At 43.7% G+C, this 18,239-nt stretch overlaps 1 protein-coding gene across 15 annotated transcripts in view; it reads right to left on the bottom strand.

Annotated features, from left to right (window-relative positions):
* The window catches only part of LOC137431152 (protein prune homolog 2), a 112,867-nt gene that overhangs the window by 36,016 nt on the left and 58,612 nt on the right, over positions 1–18,239 (bottom strand). For all 15 annotated transcript variants that reach the window (XM_078781557.1, XM_078781556.1, XM_078781559.1 and 12 more), the window contains one exon: positions 4,707–4,889. In XM_078781557.1, coding sequence (XP_078637683.1) covers positions 4,707–4,889 — 183 coding nt within the window. The remainder of the gene's footprint in view (positions 1–4,706; positions 4,890–18,239) is intronic.

The following is an 18,239-nucleotide window of genomic DNA, read 5'->3' as shown; positions in this document are numbered from 1 at the left end:
CTAATCGAATAGATCGAACATGATTCGGACATGTGCCAACACAGGAAGATGCAGTTAGCAGATGTAAACAAGTGTTCTGAAAATCCCAAAAAAGAACACCGCATAGAATTAGGCAAATACAAGAACAAATGTAAAAAGATTGTTAACGAAGCATTAACGAAGCTCAGGGTGCTGACAAATTCTGACAAATTGCACAGGAAACTTCAACCACCTATCCATGGACATCATTTTTAGGTCCAGAAGAATATGTAAAAAGTTATGGTTTGTATTTCATCATCCAAATACACAACACCAAATTGTGGTGTGTGTGTGTGTGTGTGTGTTAGCTAGTGTGTGTGGGTGGCGTCTATGTGTGTGGGTGTGTTGCAGCAGGAGTTGTACATTCTCATACGAAGAAGAATGACCGCATTGTGGTCACAACCTGCAATGCAAAATATGTATATTTTCACCTCCTCTGTCCACTCAACTCCCTCACCCTTGCTGTTGAAGGTATTATACAATTCATCTCTGAGGGTCTTCATGGTTTGGTTCAATATCAGTTACGAATCTGACGGAAAGCTCGGTTTGGATTCAGGCAACGAGTACACCCACTCCATACAGCAGTGGCAGGAAGGGTCATGTTATTAACCTCATCGTGGTATATAGATTACAGTAGATCTAGGCTCAAGCCTCAAGAACGTCGGAGGTGTATTCAGTTACCAAGTTTCCGCCCTCCTGCTCTCTCTGTGATAATAAACCTTTTGTTCATAAAAACCTTGCCTGGTCATTCGAGGTACGAGACTGCCATTAAGCGCAACTGAATAGGCGTTTACAAATCTGGTAATGGGCCGATTGAGAAATGCGCAAATGGCGCCGTTCAAAAATTATGTAATGCAATTTTTTTAAGGAGGCACGTATGGGCTTCATTATACCTTACTAATTTAACACTCAACTCAAACAAAGCCAATGGAAATTTGACGCAACAAAGCCGGACAATGTATAATCAGCAGAGGCCTATACAGGCCTAATGTGTTGGTTAGATCCACCAGAAAACAAGATGGCAGCCATATCATTATGTCTCGGCACTACAGTGGGTGGAGTCAAGCGACAGATGTGGGTGTGGTCCGGCAGCTGTCTGGCCAATGGGTGCACATTTCAAAAATCGACCTGCAACAAAAACCCCAACAACAGACAACAGCAGTTTTCCCAAAACACACCTGAACAAGCCAAAATCCTTCTGGGAGAATTCCCTTGGACAGATGAGACCAAATTAGAGCTTTTTTGGTGAAGCACATCATCTCCATGTTTACAGAATACAAAATGAAGCCTTCAAAGAAAAGGACACCTTCATTACAGTCAAAGATTGAGAAGGTTCAGTGACGTTTTGGGGATGCTGTGCTGCCTCTGGCACTGGGTACCTTGAATGTGTGCATGGCATCATGAAATCAGGAGATTACCAAGGCATTTTGGAGAGCAATGTTCAACCTAGTGTCAGAAAGCTGGGTCTCCGTCGAAGGTCATGGGTCTTGCAGCAGGACAATGACCCCAAACACACTTCAAAAATCACCCAGGAATGGTTCAAGACAAAACGCTGGACTGTACTGAAGTGACCAGGAATGAGTCCAGATCTAAATCCCATTGAACACCTGTGGGGAGATCTGAAAACAGCAGTTGGGAGAAGGCGCCCTTCAAATCTGGGAGAACTGGAGCAGTTTGCACAAGAAGAATGGGCCAAACTGCCAGTAAAGAGGTGTAGGAAGCTCATTCATGGCTATAGGAAGTGCTTGACTGCAGTTATTTTGTCCAAAGGCTGTGCGCGTTGGGTGTCAATAATTTTGTCAATGCTATTTCTTTTTATTTACTGATTTAAAAGGACATATTAAGTTCTGAATCAAAAACAAAGGTTCTGTAATATTAACAGTGAAATTAAGAATTGTGGAGACCAAATACTTTTGTCAATTTCAACTTTTTTTTGGAGAAAATTGTGAGTTATTTGAAAAAAGTGCAAGGGTGCCAATATCTTTGGGCATGACTGTGTATGGTGTCATCGGACTTGAAGGACAATAGATCACACAAAGAAACAATACGTTGTTATGGAGACGTACATAAATCCTCTATGGGGATGGGAGTGACCAGTGAGGGGTAAGGATCGTGACGAAGGGAGGAAAGGACATGTACAGCGACACCCCCACCAGTAAGACAATCAGGCTTGTCAGTTCTGTCGCTCAAGCTTTTGGGTCTCACTATCTGCCATGATCTTTCTTGGGAAAACCACATTTCCAAGCTGGCCTCCAAAGCCAGTCGCGGACTGGGCATCCTCCGTCGTGCGAAGTCCTTCCTTGGCACACCTGAGCTCCTCACCACATACAAGGCTTTCATCCACAGCTCAATGGAATACTGTTCTCCCCTATGGGCTGGTGCTCCTGCCTCACACCTAGATCGGCTTCACGCTGTTGAAACCAAAGCTTTCAGAATCATTGGAATCTCCCGCGATGAAGCTATCTCTGAGGGCCTTTCACTCACTCACCGCAGGCAGGTAGGTGGTCTTTCTGTCTTCTACCGACTCCTCTCCGGCCTTGCTCCCCCAGCGCTCTCTGTGCTCTGTCCCCCAAATATTCCTACAGGTCGCACAAGATCTGCCAGCAACCCTCTGATGGTTAAACTGCCGAAATCTCGGCTCTCTGCTCACCTTCACTCCTTCATTCCTCTTTTCTCCCGCCTCTGGAACAAACTCCCACACTCCCTTCAATCCCACTCCTCCCTCCAGGTCTTTAAAACAGCTGTTCACCACCATCTCTTATCTTCCCCCATCCAAAACCTTGATCTTTTCTACCCCCACTAATTCACCCCAGATCCACCTTGTTTGTAATTCCAACTTCTTTCCTGGTAGTCCTGGCAGTGTCCATATGTTTTATGCCTCTCCCACCCCCTTTCCCATGCCTCCCCCCCAAAGCCCTCTCCCTCCAACAGATCTCTCGATGTCTCCATGTCTCTCGGTTCCTGCTCTCAAATGTTGTGGTTGTGTCCTTCCCCCTCTCTCCCCATCTTGTCTACCGCTCCCGATGTTATTTGTTTTATGTGTCGGTTTGTCGGTTATGTGTCGGTTTGTCGGTTTGTCTTTCTGTGTGATAAATGTTCGCTCTTTCACGAGCCTCGATCTTGTATTAAAAAAAAAAAAAAAAAAAAAAAAAAAAGAGCAGAGGAGACAATGGAGACAAATAGAAGAGTCCGTGACATCTTGTGGAAGAAATGTTTCCATTAGACAAACAATATCTGGTTCGCTACAACAGCCTGTATCAACGGAAGTGTGAATTTGGAGCGCAGACCACTGATATTGGTGAACCAGAGGGTTTCAGAGGAGGAAGTACCCACAGGAGAACACTGGTGAAGGTGAGCAGGGACTGTATGTGTTTTCTGCTGGTTTTACCACATTTTTCTAAGCCCAGTTCAGCAATACGGACTTCGCGTTGTCCGAAAGGGAGCAAGGGTTCAACTTCCGGTTTCCTGTTCCTTGAGCTTGGTTGGCTGTTTTTTGGACTTTGCCGATTTTCCTCAAAGATAAGTACTCCCGGTAGTTTTGTCGAGTTTTTGTTGGCGTTTTTGTTGTCCCTGTGTTTAGTGTATGCTTCTAGCTCGGTTTTTGCTTTAAAACTTCGTCGGATTTTTCATGCTGCGTTTTTCAGGCCTAGTCTGAGTTTCCTTGTCGAGTCCACACACGTTTTTCCTATTCTCTTTCTCCAAACTACCTTCAGCTTTTTTTTCTTTCAAGAAACTCCTAGTAAGGTCCATTTGTGTTATACCGTTCCCCCACCCCAGCCCTCTCCCTTCCACAGGTCTACCGATGTCCCTGTTCTCTACTGTTGATGTGCTTCCCTCTCTCTCTCCCACTTCTGTCTCCAGCTCCCTTTATTACATGTTTTATGTGTTTTCTGTTTGTGTCTTCGTGTTTAATGTGTTTGCTCTTACACGAGCCTCGACTTTGTATACAAAACAAAATTAAATAAATAAAAAAACAAAATGAAAAAGGGGTTAGTTGAGTGTGTGGAGTTGGCGCGGACTGTATGTGTGAGTCAGGAGTTGTGATGTGGCTCTGCGATCGAGCTGGTAGCAGGAAGTATTGGAGGAGGTAAAAGGAAAAGTGGATGTGTCAATGACTTTTGTGATAGAAGACGGGGCAGAGGTTTGAGAGTCAAAGAGGCATTACACAACACAGGTGAATGGACATATAGAAGAGTGCACTTTTTTTTCTCCCTTGTTAGAGAGAGACATTTGGAGGTTAGGTTGTTGGTTGTTAGTAAGGATGTTATAAGAAAATAACATTAAGTTAAAAAAAATACAATTGAGAAAGGGCAGAGTAAGGTGAAATAAGGAAGATATAGCAGAGTGTGGGGCAGAGCAGTTTATAAGGATGAGAACAAAAAGGAACAGATACATAAATGTTTATACAAAGCACCAAAAATACAACTTGTCGCAGGTACAGTCAGCAACAACAAAAAATTAAAGGAAAAAAAAAATTCTTGCTAATAATCTCATTTTGAGGTAGATGAATTGGGATCGAAAACACATCCTTAAATGAGGAACCGGAAGCAGCAGTTCCACATCAGGTTAAATGGATGATGAAAAAAATCTCATCAGAAACGTATACTGTATATATAACTTAAAGATGGTGTTTGTTGATAAAGAGAGATAAGAGAGAAAGACGGACAGATCCACTCTGAGATTTTTACCTCCATGCGATAACACTTTTCGGTATGGCTCAATCGCCACCATGTCAATGCGGAATTCTTGCTCTCCGATGACGACGGAACGCCAAAGCCTTTCATCCGTACCCTCGCGATCCACTTCTCGGTCCTCTTTTGATCCCTCCGGATGCTTTCCTCCCAGTTGATTCTCCGTTATCGGGGTGTCGTCTGCAGATGTAAGGATTTTGAGAAAGAGTGGAAGAAGGATCACTAGTTTAGAAACAGTTGGATGAAGAGGGTGATCATTTTGATGAGGAAGTGAATGACTACCAACTGGGCATTTCTACCAGTACATTATCAGTCCAGTGCCAGAGAGATGCACAGAGAAATGCACTCTAAAAAATACACAACTAGAAGGTACTCGGTAGACAGCATACCTCCACCTGGCTGAACAGTTTATGTTTTGTATCTCACTGATAGGTGGGATCTGGATTCAGACCTGAACCAAAATCTAATCAGTTTAATCTTGTGACACCCAACCTGTCCACCAAATTGTGGCCGAATCCATCCATAACCTTTTTTTAGAGATTGTATGATACAGTATATCATATTTGGCCATATTTCTAAATGGTGAAGAATCACTTTTAAATGATTGCATCTAGACCCTGAATCTTCACCAAAATAGGATCGCCTTGTCCTGGTCATGCCCAACCTGTACACTACATTTTGTCCAAATCCGTCCATAAGCTTTTTTATATACCTGGGAGGAGATACCAGTTAGCAAATATGTAAGTATTCAATTATTTTGAAGTACCCTAAGTCTCTAAGCTGTCTGTCATCAGGGAAGTGAAGAGATTGCTTCGAGACACTGGTTTATTCTATATGTTTTGAGTCAACAATGAACCAACATACACCGCTTCAATCCAGTAGCTTTGCAGTCACGACAAAGGGATTGCATTGTTACAATTGTATTTACTATATTAGTATTATCAATATTGTTATTATTATTATGAAGAAGATGTTACTGAATTAAGAAACCTGGGCTAATTTGTCCAAAGTGGCCTGGTGAGGTATGAAGGCATGAAGCCTAATAGTCTTTGAGCCCAGACCCCAATTTTCACATATTGGTACCACCCAGAGGGACCAAACCAAATTGCTATTTTCAGCTTGCTAGATGTCCCTAGTTTACATTTTGGTATGATAGCCTTTGTAGATGAGTAGCTTAATGGTGGTTATCACCTCATATGTAAACATACCCTGCGCAAAAAAGACGAAACACACGTTTTTCCTTGTACTTTACGCTAAGAATAACAACTTTATTAAGATAGTTAGGAAAGAGTCAAAAGTACATTTTGAATTATTTTTCAGTAGAAAACAATTTTAAAATGTGTCTTTTTATGAACTGGGATGTTTCACACACTTGAAGGTAAATTGAAATAAATGTGTTCATACACTCAATGTTGTTACTTCTGGCAATGTCATTTCAAAGAACTTTTTATATTTACATGGATTCACACCCTTATTCTGTTTAGAAAAGCCTAAATAATAAAATAAAACCAATATGTCACTTATCATGTCATCACTTAATAACCCAAGTCAAAATTGAAATTTCTGTTACCGTGATACACACTCTCATACATGACTGTACACTGCCAAGTTAATCAGTGTCATCACCAGTGTCTGAGTCTGACAACTCTACTTCCAGCTCTTTTTCTCTGGCTTGGTTGGTGCAGGTTTGTAGTTTGCACATGTCTGTGCACTTCAAGCTATATGCCAGGCAGGTACAGTCCGGTAGTTTGCATGAGCGCACACATTTGCAGGACAGCAACTGGAGCACAGCTTCTGGTGCAGGTGATCCACGCATCCACTGCACAGCAAGCTTGCCCTCTTCATCTGTGGTCCAACCACAGTCCTTGGGGTCAGGGATGAATGGGTGACTCTGCAAACATCTCCTCCAGATGGCCGCTTGATAGTTCGCACGGAGGGCATGCAGGAAGAGACAGTCCTCACAGGGAGGCAGCTGGCTAGACTTCACTTCACCACGTCTCGCACAGAACAGTTGGTAGCGAAGCTTGTTGACTGTGGCAGTCTGTGCACATGGCAGGTGACCTTTTGGAGTTTACTGAACAGCTCCCCAGATACCTCCCATGACTGACCAAGTTCAGCAAAGGCCTCCAGATAGGTCTTGTCAGACTTCATTCGCTTGAAGGCAGCCAACTTGCCACGTCCAGCAAATGCGCTGACTGTATCACAGCCTGTGTAGCCATGCATACCAATCAGTGCCTCACACACCTCACCTCCCAGAGCATGGCTCAGCTTCTGGATGTCAAGGTATCTTGTCCTGGCCTTGGTTCCGCACTTCATGTACATGGGACATGGGATGGACTTGGCAACAGCCAGGCACAGCACGAGGACATCTGTGTCTTCTGCACTGATCACAACGGACCTGATGCCAGATTCTGCTGCATGAACACCATGTAGTAAGATGTGGGTGTCAGCTTCTTCCTGTGAGGACTTTAGCTCTGTGGCCTCCTCCCAGTGCTCTTTCGACAGTTTGTAACATTGATGTCCACAGGTCACATACAGTAACTTGTTGTCAAGCTTCTGTCTGTGTTCTGGCCCCTTCCACGTCTGCACAAGGAACTCGATCAAGCTGGTCTTGTTAGATGAACTGGAGATGAACTTTCTCCACTGTTGAATGTTGTGCCCAGGTGCTATGGTCTTGAACTGCAATGCTGTGTCTCCTCCCGTGTTGACCCTTTCCGCATTTTTGATGGATGTGTCTCTGTAGACATGGAAGACGACATCAATGCGGTGGCTTTTTCCACCTTCGTGGAGGACTTGAGACAGTGCTGATTCTGCCAGCTGTGAGAAGGTCTTTTCATTTCCTTTCAGTTTTTGGACTAGGCTCATCCCATCAATGACTGTTGCTGAGGGCTCTGGGATGACTTCTGCTGGAGAAACATTCTTTTCCAACTCCCTGGCAAGGGCAGCTTTGTTGGTCTTGCGGAGAGACCCATCACCATTGGCCAGAGCCCATGGCAGGGGCCCCAGTGGATGAGCCAGCACGTCACTCATGTGTAGTTTCCTGCTTTTGGCAACAAGTATCATCTGGCCAAACAGTTTCCTGTCAGCTTTGATGACTACTTCTTTGGCAGAGCTTTTACTACATGACTTCTTTCTGATGTCTGAAAACGTCTTCAGCTTCTTCTTTGACATCTTGTCATGAAACGTTGTAGCTGGGGCAGCTGCTTCCAAGCGCTCTTGTTTGAATGTTTGATATGCCTCCTCTCCTACCTTGTGGGCGTCGAGAAGGTCCTTGGCAACTTCTGCTGGGGCCACCGCACCAGTTGACAGACTGACAAGCTCTCCATGGTCAAGGTTGAATGGATTCAACCAGCTGGTTTCCATCAGTGGAACCATGGACTGGATGTCAGCCTCATCTCTTCTGATTCTTGGCATCTGTAGGTCAGGATGACTGAAGTTGTCATGTTGGCCTACATGAACCATGTCCCTTAGCTGTCTCATATAAGTGCTTCGGTACTCAGATGTCAGGTAGTATCTAGCCACAGCTCCAGGTTTCAGGCTGAACCCTTTTGTGCCTCCAGGTGTCTGGGTGTCCTTGTTGACGGTCTCTTCGATCGTCTGGTCCACAGGTATCCGCCCAAAGGGATTCTTGCAGCCGATCTGCACAGAAAACCCACCTTGCATAAAGTGTGCATGGATGTCAGGATGTTCGATGGGTAGCCGAGACATTGTGGCATAGTAGTAGGTCAGGAACCGGGCATAGTTCACCTTGTCATAGGCAAAGCACCAGGGAATCATTTCTCGAATAGCTGCCAGGTGAAGCATCCAGTTACCTTCTCGAGATGCTCGGATGAGGCCCAGCATAATCTCAACCATGTCTAGGTAAGACATCCAGAAGGCTGCAAGGCTGTTCTCATCTCTGAGGGAGTTCAGGTAGGTTTCGAACAGCTCCAAGATACGTGTGCATGATTCATCCTAAAGCAGGTCCTGGAAGGATGCTTGGCAAACATTGTTGTGGAACTCTCCAATGCTCTTCAGGGCTTCTTCTAGGTGTTGGCTGTCTTCAGGATGAGTGTTCTCTATCCACAGAAGGAAGCCTTTCCAGGCAAGCCTCATCAGTGCTTCATATGCAGTCTTGTGTGCTCTAACTGCCCGGTTGTACCTGCGACCTTCCATCAGCCCAGCCACAGACCCTTCTGCAATGACACCCGATTCAGCAAACACATCTCTGAGTCCTGCATCTTCAAATCTCTTCCCTAGGATGGACAGGAGGTTGCAGATTGTGTGGAAGACGCCCATCCTGATGATGATGTTCTTGAATTTGTCATGTTTCCACACTATCTCAGCAGCCTTGGCAAAGAGTGCTTGGTCAAAAAACAGACGATCTTGTTGAGCTGTAAGGACTGCATGATGCCAAGTGTTTGCTCCAGTACGTCATTCACAGTTGACATCTCAGTTGCAGGAGCATTGATTGTGGGAAGGTAGCTCACAGTGTCCTGGATCACTGTCACATCATTGCAGATCTGGATGGTGAACCCTGTCCGGCTGCTTATGGTCTGGTTCTCAGGATCTGACATTCGAGTCAGGAGCCATACATGGTTCTTCTTCTTTGCATCTTGAACTTCTTTGTTTGTGTCGGAATCAAGGGTCTCGGTCTTAGGTGGCCCAGTTCGCTGTCCAACATTGTAGGTTGGTAGCATCAATGGGGCAGGACTGATGCTCCTCTTCTTGGATTTGCTGACTGCAGGCAGGACCTTCTGTGGCATGGGCCCTGCAACTTTGGGTTGGACAGCAATGCCATTGACCCTGTGAGAGGTTCCTTCTCCACTCAGTGTCGCTTCAAGACGGTCAATGTTATCCCAGGCCAGGGTGGTAAACACACCAGGATGCATGTCTTCTGGCAGTGGTATGTCCTCTGCTGAGCATTCCAGCTTCTGGACACAAAGAGCTGTGTCAATCTCCTCTACTTGGGAGTAGGAAATAGCATGGCCAAGACGATTCAGACTTCGTATCAGTTCTGTGTTTCCTGTCAGTGACTTCACAGCAAATGGGAGGAGTATGTGCTTGGGTGGCTTAGTCTTGCCACAGGTGACAGCAAAGACTAGATCACTGCCAAAAGAAGCAGCAAGACGCTGGACTCTTTCAGAGGGATTTGCACACTCAGTATCCCCAGTCAGCAAGGTATACAGGAACTTTGTGACAGCTTCAGGGATGACACTTTTCTGTGTATCAGGTGGCCATGACTGTTGGACATCTTGTTTCTTGATCTGATTCCTCAGCTGTATGGCTGCTTTGGTGAGGACATCCATGGATTTGATAGACTGTGCTTCACGTAGATCTTGCTTCATGTTGTGGGCTTCCTTGACAAGGTCATCCATTGACAGGCTGTCTGGATAGAGAAGCACCCTTCCTTTCTCATTTGAGACAAAGTGAAGTGACCCTTCCAGCTCACTTTCAAGCTTGCGATGAACATGCTTCTTTGTCGAGGGTTTGATCTTGGTGACGCCATGGGAGTTCATGGATCTCTCAAGCCTGGCTGTGAGGTCTGTTAAAGGCAATATTTCAGGGTTTGGGAGGAATTCAGTCCTCACATGCATGAACAGTTCCTCATAGGCTTGTCTCTCTGTCTCCTCATAATCTGCTGCCTCACTCTCTTCCTGTTGTACTTCTGAAGAGCTGGTAGAAGACACTCTTCTTGTGTACTCTTTGTAGCACGTCTTGTGGTAATTCCCCTCTGCGGCAACTCGGTCTCTGCTCAGCAATGCAAGCACTCTTAGATCACATTTCTTTATTGCCGCCTTGCGGATGGTGTCGTCTGCTTGCGTCTGCTCGTAACTCAAGACACTGCATAAGAGGTTCCCTTGATTTTTGTCCTTTGATGTATTTCGGCTTCTGGCAGAAGATGCAGATCTTGTCATACAGTCTTGAAGTAGGCCTACTTGGTGCATCCCTGGTCCTGGATGATGATCTTCTGGAAGCAGCTTCTGTGGGTTCAGCACTGACACCTTTGGAGAGGATCGAGTCCAAAGACTTCTTCATGGTAAACATGCTGCGGCATTTGCGATGGTACTGTACCTGAGGTACTTCCCCTTCTTTTAGTCCTTTTGCCAAGTCAAGGACTGGGGCATGCTGTCTGATCTCTGCAGCCCGGAGCAAAGCCTTCCATGAATCCAGGTCCCTCAATGTCACCAGGGAATCAGAGTCATCGTCTGAGCAATGAATAAGACAGTTTGTGCACGGCCGCTTCTTCGGCAGGGTGGTACCTTGATCCATCGACATCACTCTGATCACTGTACAACACTATCTGCAACATACAAAAAGATAATATTGGTTAAGATATTAGTTTTGAAAGAAAAGATAATATAAGTATAATTGGTGAAAAAAAAACGCTTAAATCTACCTGTAATTCAAAATGTTAAGTTTCCAGCTGAAGATAAATACAATTATTGCAGGCAGTAAACACAATACAATGTAAAAAATAGTGTGAATCACATTTATTTTGCATTTTAATCAAAAGGAAATAACCTTATTTGCATTGTTTTAATCCACATTGGTGGAGATAGAAATTTGACACTGGCGTATCTTTCATTTTTTGCAAATTACACAATGGCGCTAATGACAAAAAAAAGAGTTTTAAAAATTATTGACAAAGCTACCTATCTCAAAAGGCTATCATATCTTATTACACTCATATCAACCCCATAAACATTTTAGTACTACTTTGGTTTGGTCCCCCCAGGTGGTACCGATATCTGCTCTGGCCCATGGACTATAAGGCCTATACATACTGTGTCATTGGAAGACCCGTAACACCTATGCTTTCAACATTTTATGGTCAATTTAAAAGATCCGTCTGTTTGTTTTTCACACTGAATGAAAAATGTAAAGGTCGAGTCTCCTCGGGCAATGTTGGCATTGCCTTTCTATGGAATGGTACACACAGGTGTACCAGCCATGTTGTATAGATGGGGAGGGGGGGGGGAATGGGGGTCACCACTCCTCTCCGTCTCTCTGCTGAGGTAGAGAGGTAGAGCATGGTGATTGTGATATATGACAGGTTCGACAACATGTTCGGCCTGGACGTCATAGAAATCAAAATGGTGTTTTGTGGAGTGAGGCCGCTGTATGCCGTGATGACATCACAGACATAATTGCACGACATCACCCCTGTCATGTGACCAGATTCTCAGCTGCGATTGGTGTACGTTTGTGAGGGACATACACACACACATACAGTGCATTCAGAAAGTATTCCGACCCCTTCACTTTTTTCACATTTTGTTATATTGCAGCCTTATCCTGAAATCGTTTAAATTCATTTTTTCCCTCATCAATCTACACTCAATACCCCATAATGACAAAGAGAAAACAGGATTTCAGAAAGTTTTGCAAATTTATTAAAAAGAAAAAATTGAAATATCACATTGACATAAGTATTCAGACCCTTAACTCAGTACTTAGTTGAAGCACCTTTGGCAGCGATTACAGCCTTAAGTCTTCTTGGGTATGACGCGACAAACTTTGCACACCTGGATTTGGGGATTTTCTGCCATTCTTCTCTGCAGATCCTCTCAAGCTCTGTCAGGTTGGATGGGGACCGTCGGTGGACAGCCATTTTCAGGTCTCTCCAGAGATGTTCGATTGGGTTCCAGTCAGGGCTCTGGCTGGGCCACTCATGGACCTTCACAGAGTTGTCCCTAAGCCACTCCTGCGTTGTCTTGGCTGTGTGCCTAGTGTCATTGTCCTGTTGGAAGGTGAACCATCGGCCCAGTCTGAGGTCCTGAGAGCTCTGTTTCAGGTTTTCATTAAGGATATCTCTGTACTTTGCTCGGTTCATTGTTCCCTCAACCCTGCCCAGTCCCCCAGTCCCTGCTGCTGAAAAACACCCCCACAGCATGATGCTGCCACCACCATGCTTCACCGTTGGGATGGTATTGGGCAGGTGATGAGCGGTGCCTGGTTTCCTCCAGACATGACGCTTAGATTGAGGCCAATCAGTTCAATCTTGGTTTCATCAGACCACAGAATCTTGTTTCTCACAGTCTGAGAGTCCGTTAGGTGCTTTTTTGCAAACTCCAAGCGGGCTTTCATGTGTCTTTAACTGAGGAGAGGCTTCCGTCTGGCCACTCTGCCATAAAGCCCAGATCGGTGGAGTGTTACACTGATGGTTGTCCATCTGGAAGTTTCTCCCATCTCCACACAGGATCTCTGGAGCTCAGCCAGAATGACCATCGGGTTCTTGGTCACCTCTCTTACCAAGGCCCTTCTCCCCCGATTGCTCAGTTTGGCCGGGTGGCCAGCTCTAGGAAGAGTCCTGGTTGTTACAAAATTCTTCCATTTAAGAATTATGGAGGCCACTGTGCTCTTGGGAACTTTTAATGCAGCAGAGATTTTTTTGTAGGCTTCCCCAGATTTGTGCCTCGACACAATCCTGTCTCTCAGCTCTGCAGGCAGTTCCTTCGACCTCATGGCTTGGTTTTTGCTCTGATATGCATTGTCAGCTGCGAGACCTTATATAGACAGGTGTGTGCCTTTCCAAATCATGCCCAATCAATTGAATTTACCACAGGTAGACTCCAATCAAGGTGTAGAAACATCTCAAAGATGATCAAGAGAAATGGGAGGCACCTGAGCTAAATTTCAAGCGTCATAGGAAAGGGTATGAATACTTAGGGAAATGTGATATTTCAGTTTTTTTTTTTAAATAAATTTGCAAAACTTTCTAAAATCCTGTTTTCTCTTTGTCATTATGGGGTATTGAGTGCAGATTGATGAGGGAAAAAATGAATTTAAACGATTTCAGCATAAGGCTGCAACATAACAAAATGTGAAAAAAGTGAAGGGGTCTGAATACTTTCTGAATGCACTGTACATACATACATACATACATACATACATACATACATACATACATACATACATACATACATACATACGGACAGACAAACACTGTTCTCGACGGCTTTGCCCTACGGGTTACACCGCAAATATTTTTTGGAAGTTTAATACCATTGATGTAGCGTCTTTTACACCACCTTATTAGTCCCCTACCGGTGTACACCGGAGGGGACTATAGGTTTGCATGCCGTCCCTCCGTCTGTCCGTCAGTCAGTCAGTCAGTCAGTCAGTCAGTCAGTCAGTCAGTCACACAAAGAACAGTTTTCCTGACTTTTTTTCTAAACTCTTAATGCCAATGATTTCAAACTTGGCACATGGTTTCCTCATGATAAGTTACAGATCGAGTTCGAACTTCACGACGTTTCGATCATTTTTGACAAAGTTATGGCACTTTGAACTTTGGGAATTCTGATAATTCTGATGGTCCTTAACTCAGTGCCATTTTAAGTTTTAATTTCCTTTAAAAAAGATTTTCTCTGCAATAATTGGACCGATTGAGATCACATTTTCACCATAGGGGGGAACTCGGTCTGTAGAATATTTTAATGGTAAATATGACGTCACAGGCCACGTGGTTCGGCCGCCATATTGTTTTTCGTGAAAACACTTAAACCCCTTTTTCTCTGCAACGGCTGAACAGATCGAGGCCAAACTTTGCAAGCAGAATCGCATACCCATGACGAACAAAAAAGTCAGCGAGCATGACGTCATGCATCACATTGTTTCAGAGTTATGACGTTTTTAAGCATGAACCTTTAAAACCGAGCCCCTCCCTCATTTTTGATCCAATCGAGGGGAAACTTCACAGATCTGTTCAGCATGTAAGTCTACTAAAATGTCCTTTTGGAATTTGCGATAGGGCACGTGGTTTGGCAGATATCCTTAATTAAACGAAAAAAATAAAAAAATGGATATCTCTTGAATCGCTAGTACCTCAGACCGTGAGTTGGTAATTATATAATTCACACAGTGCAATAAGTGCAGGCTGCTCCACGGAGTGACCTTGCGGGCTTATCAACGAGGCGAGGCGTGACACACATGTGTCTCAGCATACCTCAGATCAATTTTGAAAACCAGCATCAGCCGTGCATAAATTTGCATATTCGATCATTTTTGACAAAGTTATGGCACTTTGAACTTTGGTAGAGGACATGTATTGCAGCGCAATACTCAGAATGCTTGTTTAACACGTCACATTAGTTCTTCATGTCTGTTTGTGTCCTTTATGACATTCTTAAAACAGTATGTTTCCTGTTTGGAATGATTTTCACATTCGTTTGACTGCAGGACAGGCAGACAGAGTAGAAAATAGGGGCAATACCCTGAGGCACTCTCCTGGTAGAAGCAGTATACTACACCGACCAGAAGCAGTATATATAAGATATTTTACAGTATCATGGTATTTCAAACAAATTTCAATGGTTGCTAGGAGACAGAGCATCATGTATAATCATACCAACATAATCATCAGACTTTAAACACACAAACAAAAAAATACCTATTATATCATACCAAAACAAAAATCCCCTTCTCCACTCCTCCCCCCTCCCTGCCGTAGACCTCCTTAAAGCCAAATTTTTCTAATGTCATGAACACACTTTGGTACACCACAGGTGATGAAGGTTGTGGTCAAGTTTCATCGGAATCAAGTGTCTAGTTTCAGAGAGAGCAAATACCTATTTTGGGGGGCAACCCCCTAGGCCGGCCCCTTGAGCCCGAATTTAACGCCATGAACAATTTCGGTACATTACAGGTGATGAAGGTTGTGGTCAAGTTACATCAAAATAGTGTGTGTTGTTTCAGAGGAAAAAGCAAATTCCTATTTTAGGGGTCAAACCTGGATCCACTTTCTATATCTCCGGTATACCCCCTTAGACCCCGATTTTTAAATGTCGCGAACAAACTTGAGTTGCAACATACCAAATATAATTTGTGCCAAGTTTGGTCACAATCCCATCAGCAGTTTAGGAGAAGAGTTTGCAAGTGTTTAAGGACCGACGGACGGACGACGCGCCATCGCATAAGCTCCCCGGAGCTTCACTCCTCCCTGCGCATGTGTGATCGGGACCAATTCAGAGCCAAGGTACTGCTAAACAACAGGTTTGTTTTCCGATTAATGTTCAAAATATAACATTCAATGGAAATTAAATTGCCCCTCGATTATAAACTGAAGTTTTGTAGATGGACAGACAGAAAAGTGAACCAATTGCTTCATCCCACTTTTCACTTTGCGCATGTGCGGGTTAATTACGCCTCTATATTATAGCCTTTAATACTCTTTAATTATAGACTTTAAGGTTGAATAAATCCCTCATTGTGAGTATAGATAACCATGATCATTACATACTGTCAATCAGAACACGAGTGACTGCGATAACTGCAAGTAGCTGGAACTAATGGCCTGAATAATGGCAATTCACATTGAAATGTCTGAGGGCCAAAGATGTGTGCATGAGTACATGTGGCTTGGATAAGTGAAGCGGGACCAGACAAATGATGATGAGGTATGAGTAGTGCAGATGAGTAGAGCTCTCCACCCCATTAGGTGGTGTGATGAGACAGACTTCCTGATAGAAAGCGAAATGAGTATTCTTGTCATAAAAGCAGCTTCTGCAGTAGCTTTTCTCTTTGAGGAGAAGCAGTCCATGTTATTGAGCACAAATGTTTTCATGATCTAGGCTGGAGAGCATTCCCTGGCACATTCAACTATACCTGCTGACTTCATTGGATAGCAATTAATGTGATCCAGTATCTCAATTATTATTACCTCCGTCCTCCGCCACCGAAGGTGGATGGAGGTTATGTTTTCATCCGTCTCTGTTTGTCTGTTTGTTACTTGCAAAATCGAAGATTTTTCAAGTATATTGGTCGGTTGCGTTTGTGGTTCTGTCTGTCTGCCTGTCTGTTTATTTGTCACCGGCCTACAGGACACAATTCTAAACCGATCGTCACAAAACTTGACCAAGTTGTATAGGTCGTCCCAATTGAGAAGCCTATTGATTTTGAGGTCAGGACTTCATCCAACAGGCTTTTGAGGTCATCTGGAGGTCAAATTTCTAAAATCGCCATTTTAAATCCGATTGACTTGAAAATTGAATAGCATTTGTATATGGAGTCACTAAATTGGGAAACCAACTATTTTTGAGGTCAAAAGGTCAAACTTCTCAAATAATCATTTTTCATCTGAAAAATCGTCACTTTTCATCCTGTTGACCCGAGCTTTGATCAAGATCGTCAATTTTAATCTTGATGAAATGGACAATATCAATTTGCTGTATCATTTGGAAAACTTTTGGGGGGGGGGGGGGGATTTTGCAAGTATCGTGCGCCGCATGACGTCTTCTTGTTTGTCTGTTGGTTACTTGCCAGAAAAGATTCCGGCAAGTATGTTGATTGGTTGGTTTGTCTGTCTGTCTGTTTGTTTGTGCGCAGTACTACGTCTACATCGTTGCACATAGAATCGCCATACTTTACGTCATACGCCATATTTGTCTTGCCCTGGAATAGACTGTGCCCAATTTTAACTCTCTCGGCCCAAGGGCTCCATTATGACGTCATAATTCGATAATTCGACAAGTACAAAACTTCATCCAATCAAGATGCAATTTCTTGAGCGACATGACGGCACAAACTGGTGGAGAATTTTTTTTAATGATAACGTCATCGGTCATGTGGTTTGGCCGCCATCTTGGAAAAAACGAAAAACTTTGCACCTCTATATCCCCAAAAGTGCTGAATAGAAAAAATTGAGACGGCTCATTGTAAAGAACTCTCCATGGGGAATAAAATATGTTAATGATGATGTCATTGGTGCCTCCATTATGACGTCATAATTCAACAAGTACAAAACTTCATCCGAGCAAGATGCAATTTCTTGAGCGCCATGTCGGCATAAACTGGTGGAGAAAAAAAATAATGATGTCATCAGTCACGTGGTTCGGCCGCCATATTGGAAAAACGGAAAAACTTTGCACCTCTATATCTCCGAAAGTGCTGAATAGAAAAAATGGAGACATGGCTCATTGTAAAGAACGCTCCATGGGGAATAAAATATGTTAATGATGATGTCATTGGTGCCTCCATTATGACGTCATAATTCGACAAGTACAAAACTTCATCCGATCAAGATGAAATTTCTTGAGCATCATCAAAGAATAAATTAGTTTAGAAAACAAATAATGATGATGTCATCGGTCACGTGGTTCGGCCGCCATATTTGTCCAAAATGGCCGATAAAAAAGTACATTCCGGCAAGTCCGCGGTCTCTGACCGATTTTTCATTTGTCTGTTTGTTTGTCACCGGCCTGCAGGTCACAATTCTAAACCGATTGTCACAAAACTTCACCAAGTTGTAGAGGTCGTCACATCTGAGAAGCCTATTGATTTTGAGGTGAAATGTCATCTGGAGGTCAAATTTCTAAAATCGCCATTTTATGTCGTGCTCTGCATGACGTCTTCTTGTTTGTCTGTCTTTTTGTGAACAAGATATCTCAAAAAGATGTAGACTGATTCGGAGGAAATTTGGCAGAGAGATAGTGTATGTGATAAGGACGAAATGATTAGATTTTGGTGATTCGGATCCCGTTATTAGAATTTTTTAAGTGATTCTTCACCATTGGGAGATAGGACCAAAAGCGATAAATATCAGGACAT

Source organism: Myxine glutinosa, chromosome 7 (genome assembly GCF_964187855.1).
Source record: "Myxine glutinosa chromosome 7, kmMyxGlut1.1, whole genome shotgun sequence".
Classification (NCBI taxonomy): domain Eukaryota; kingdom Metazoa; phylum Chordata; class Myxini; order Myxiniformes; family Myxinidae; genus Myxine; species Myxine glutinosa.
This window is presented reverse-complemented; position numbering and strand designations above follow the sequence as displayed.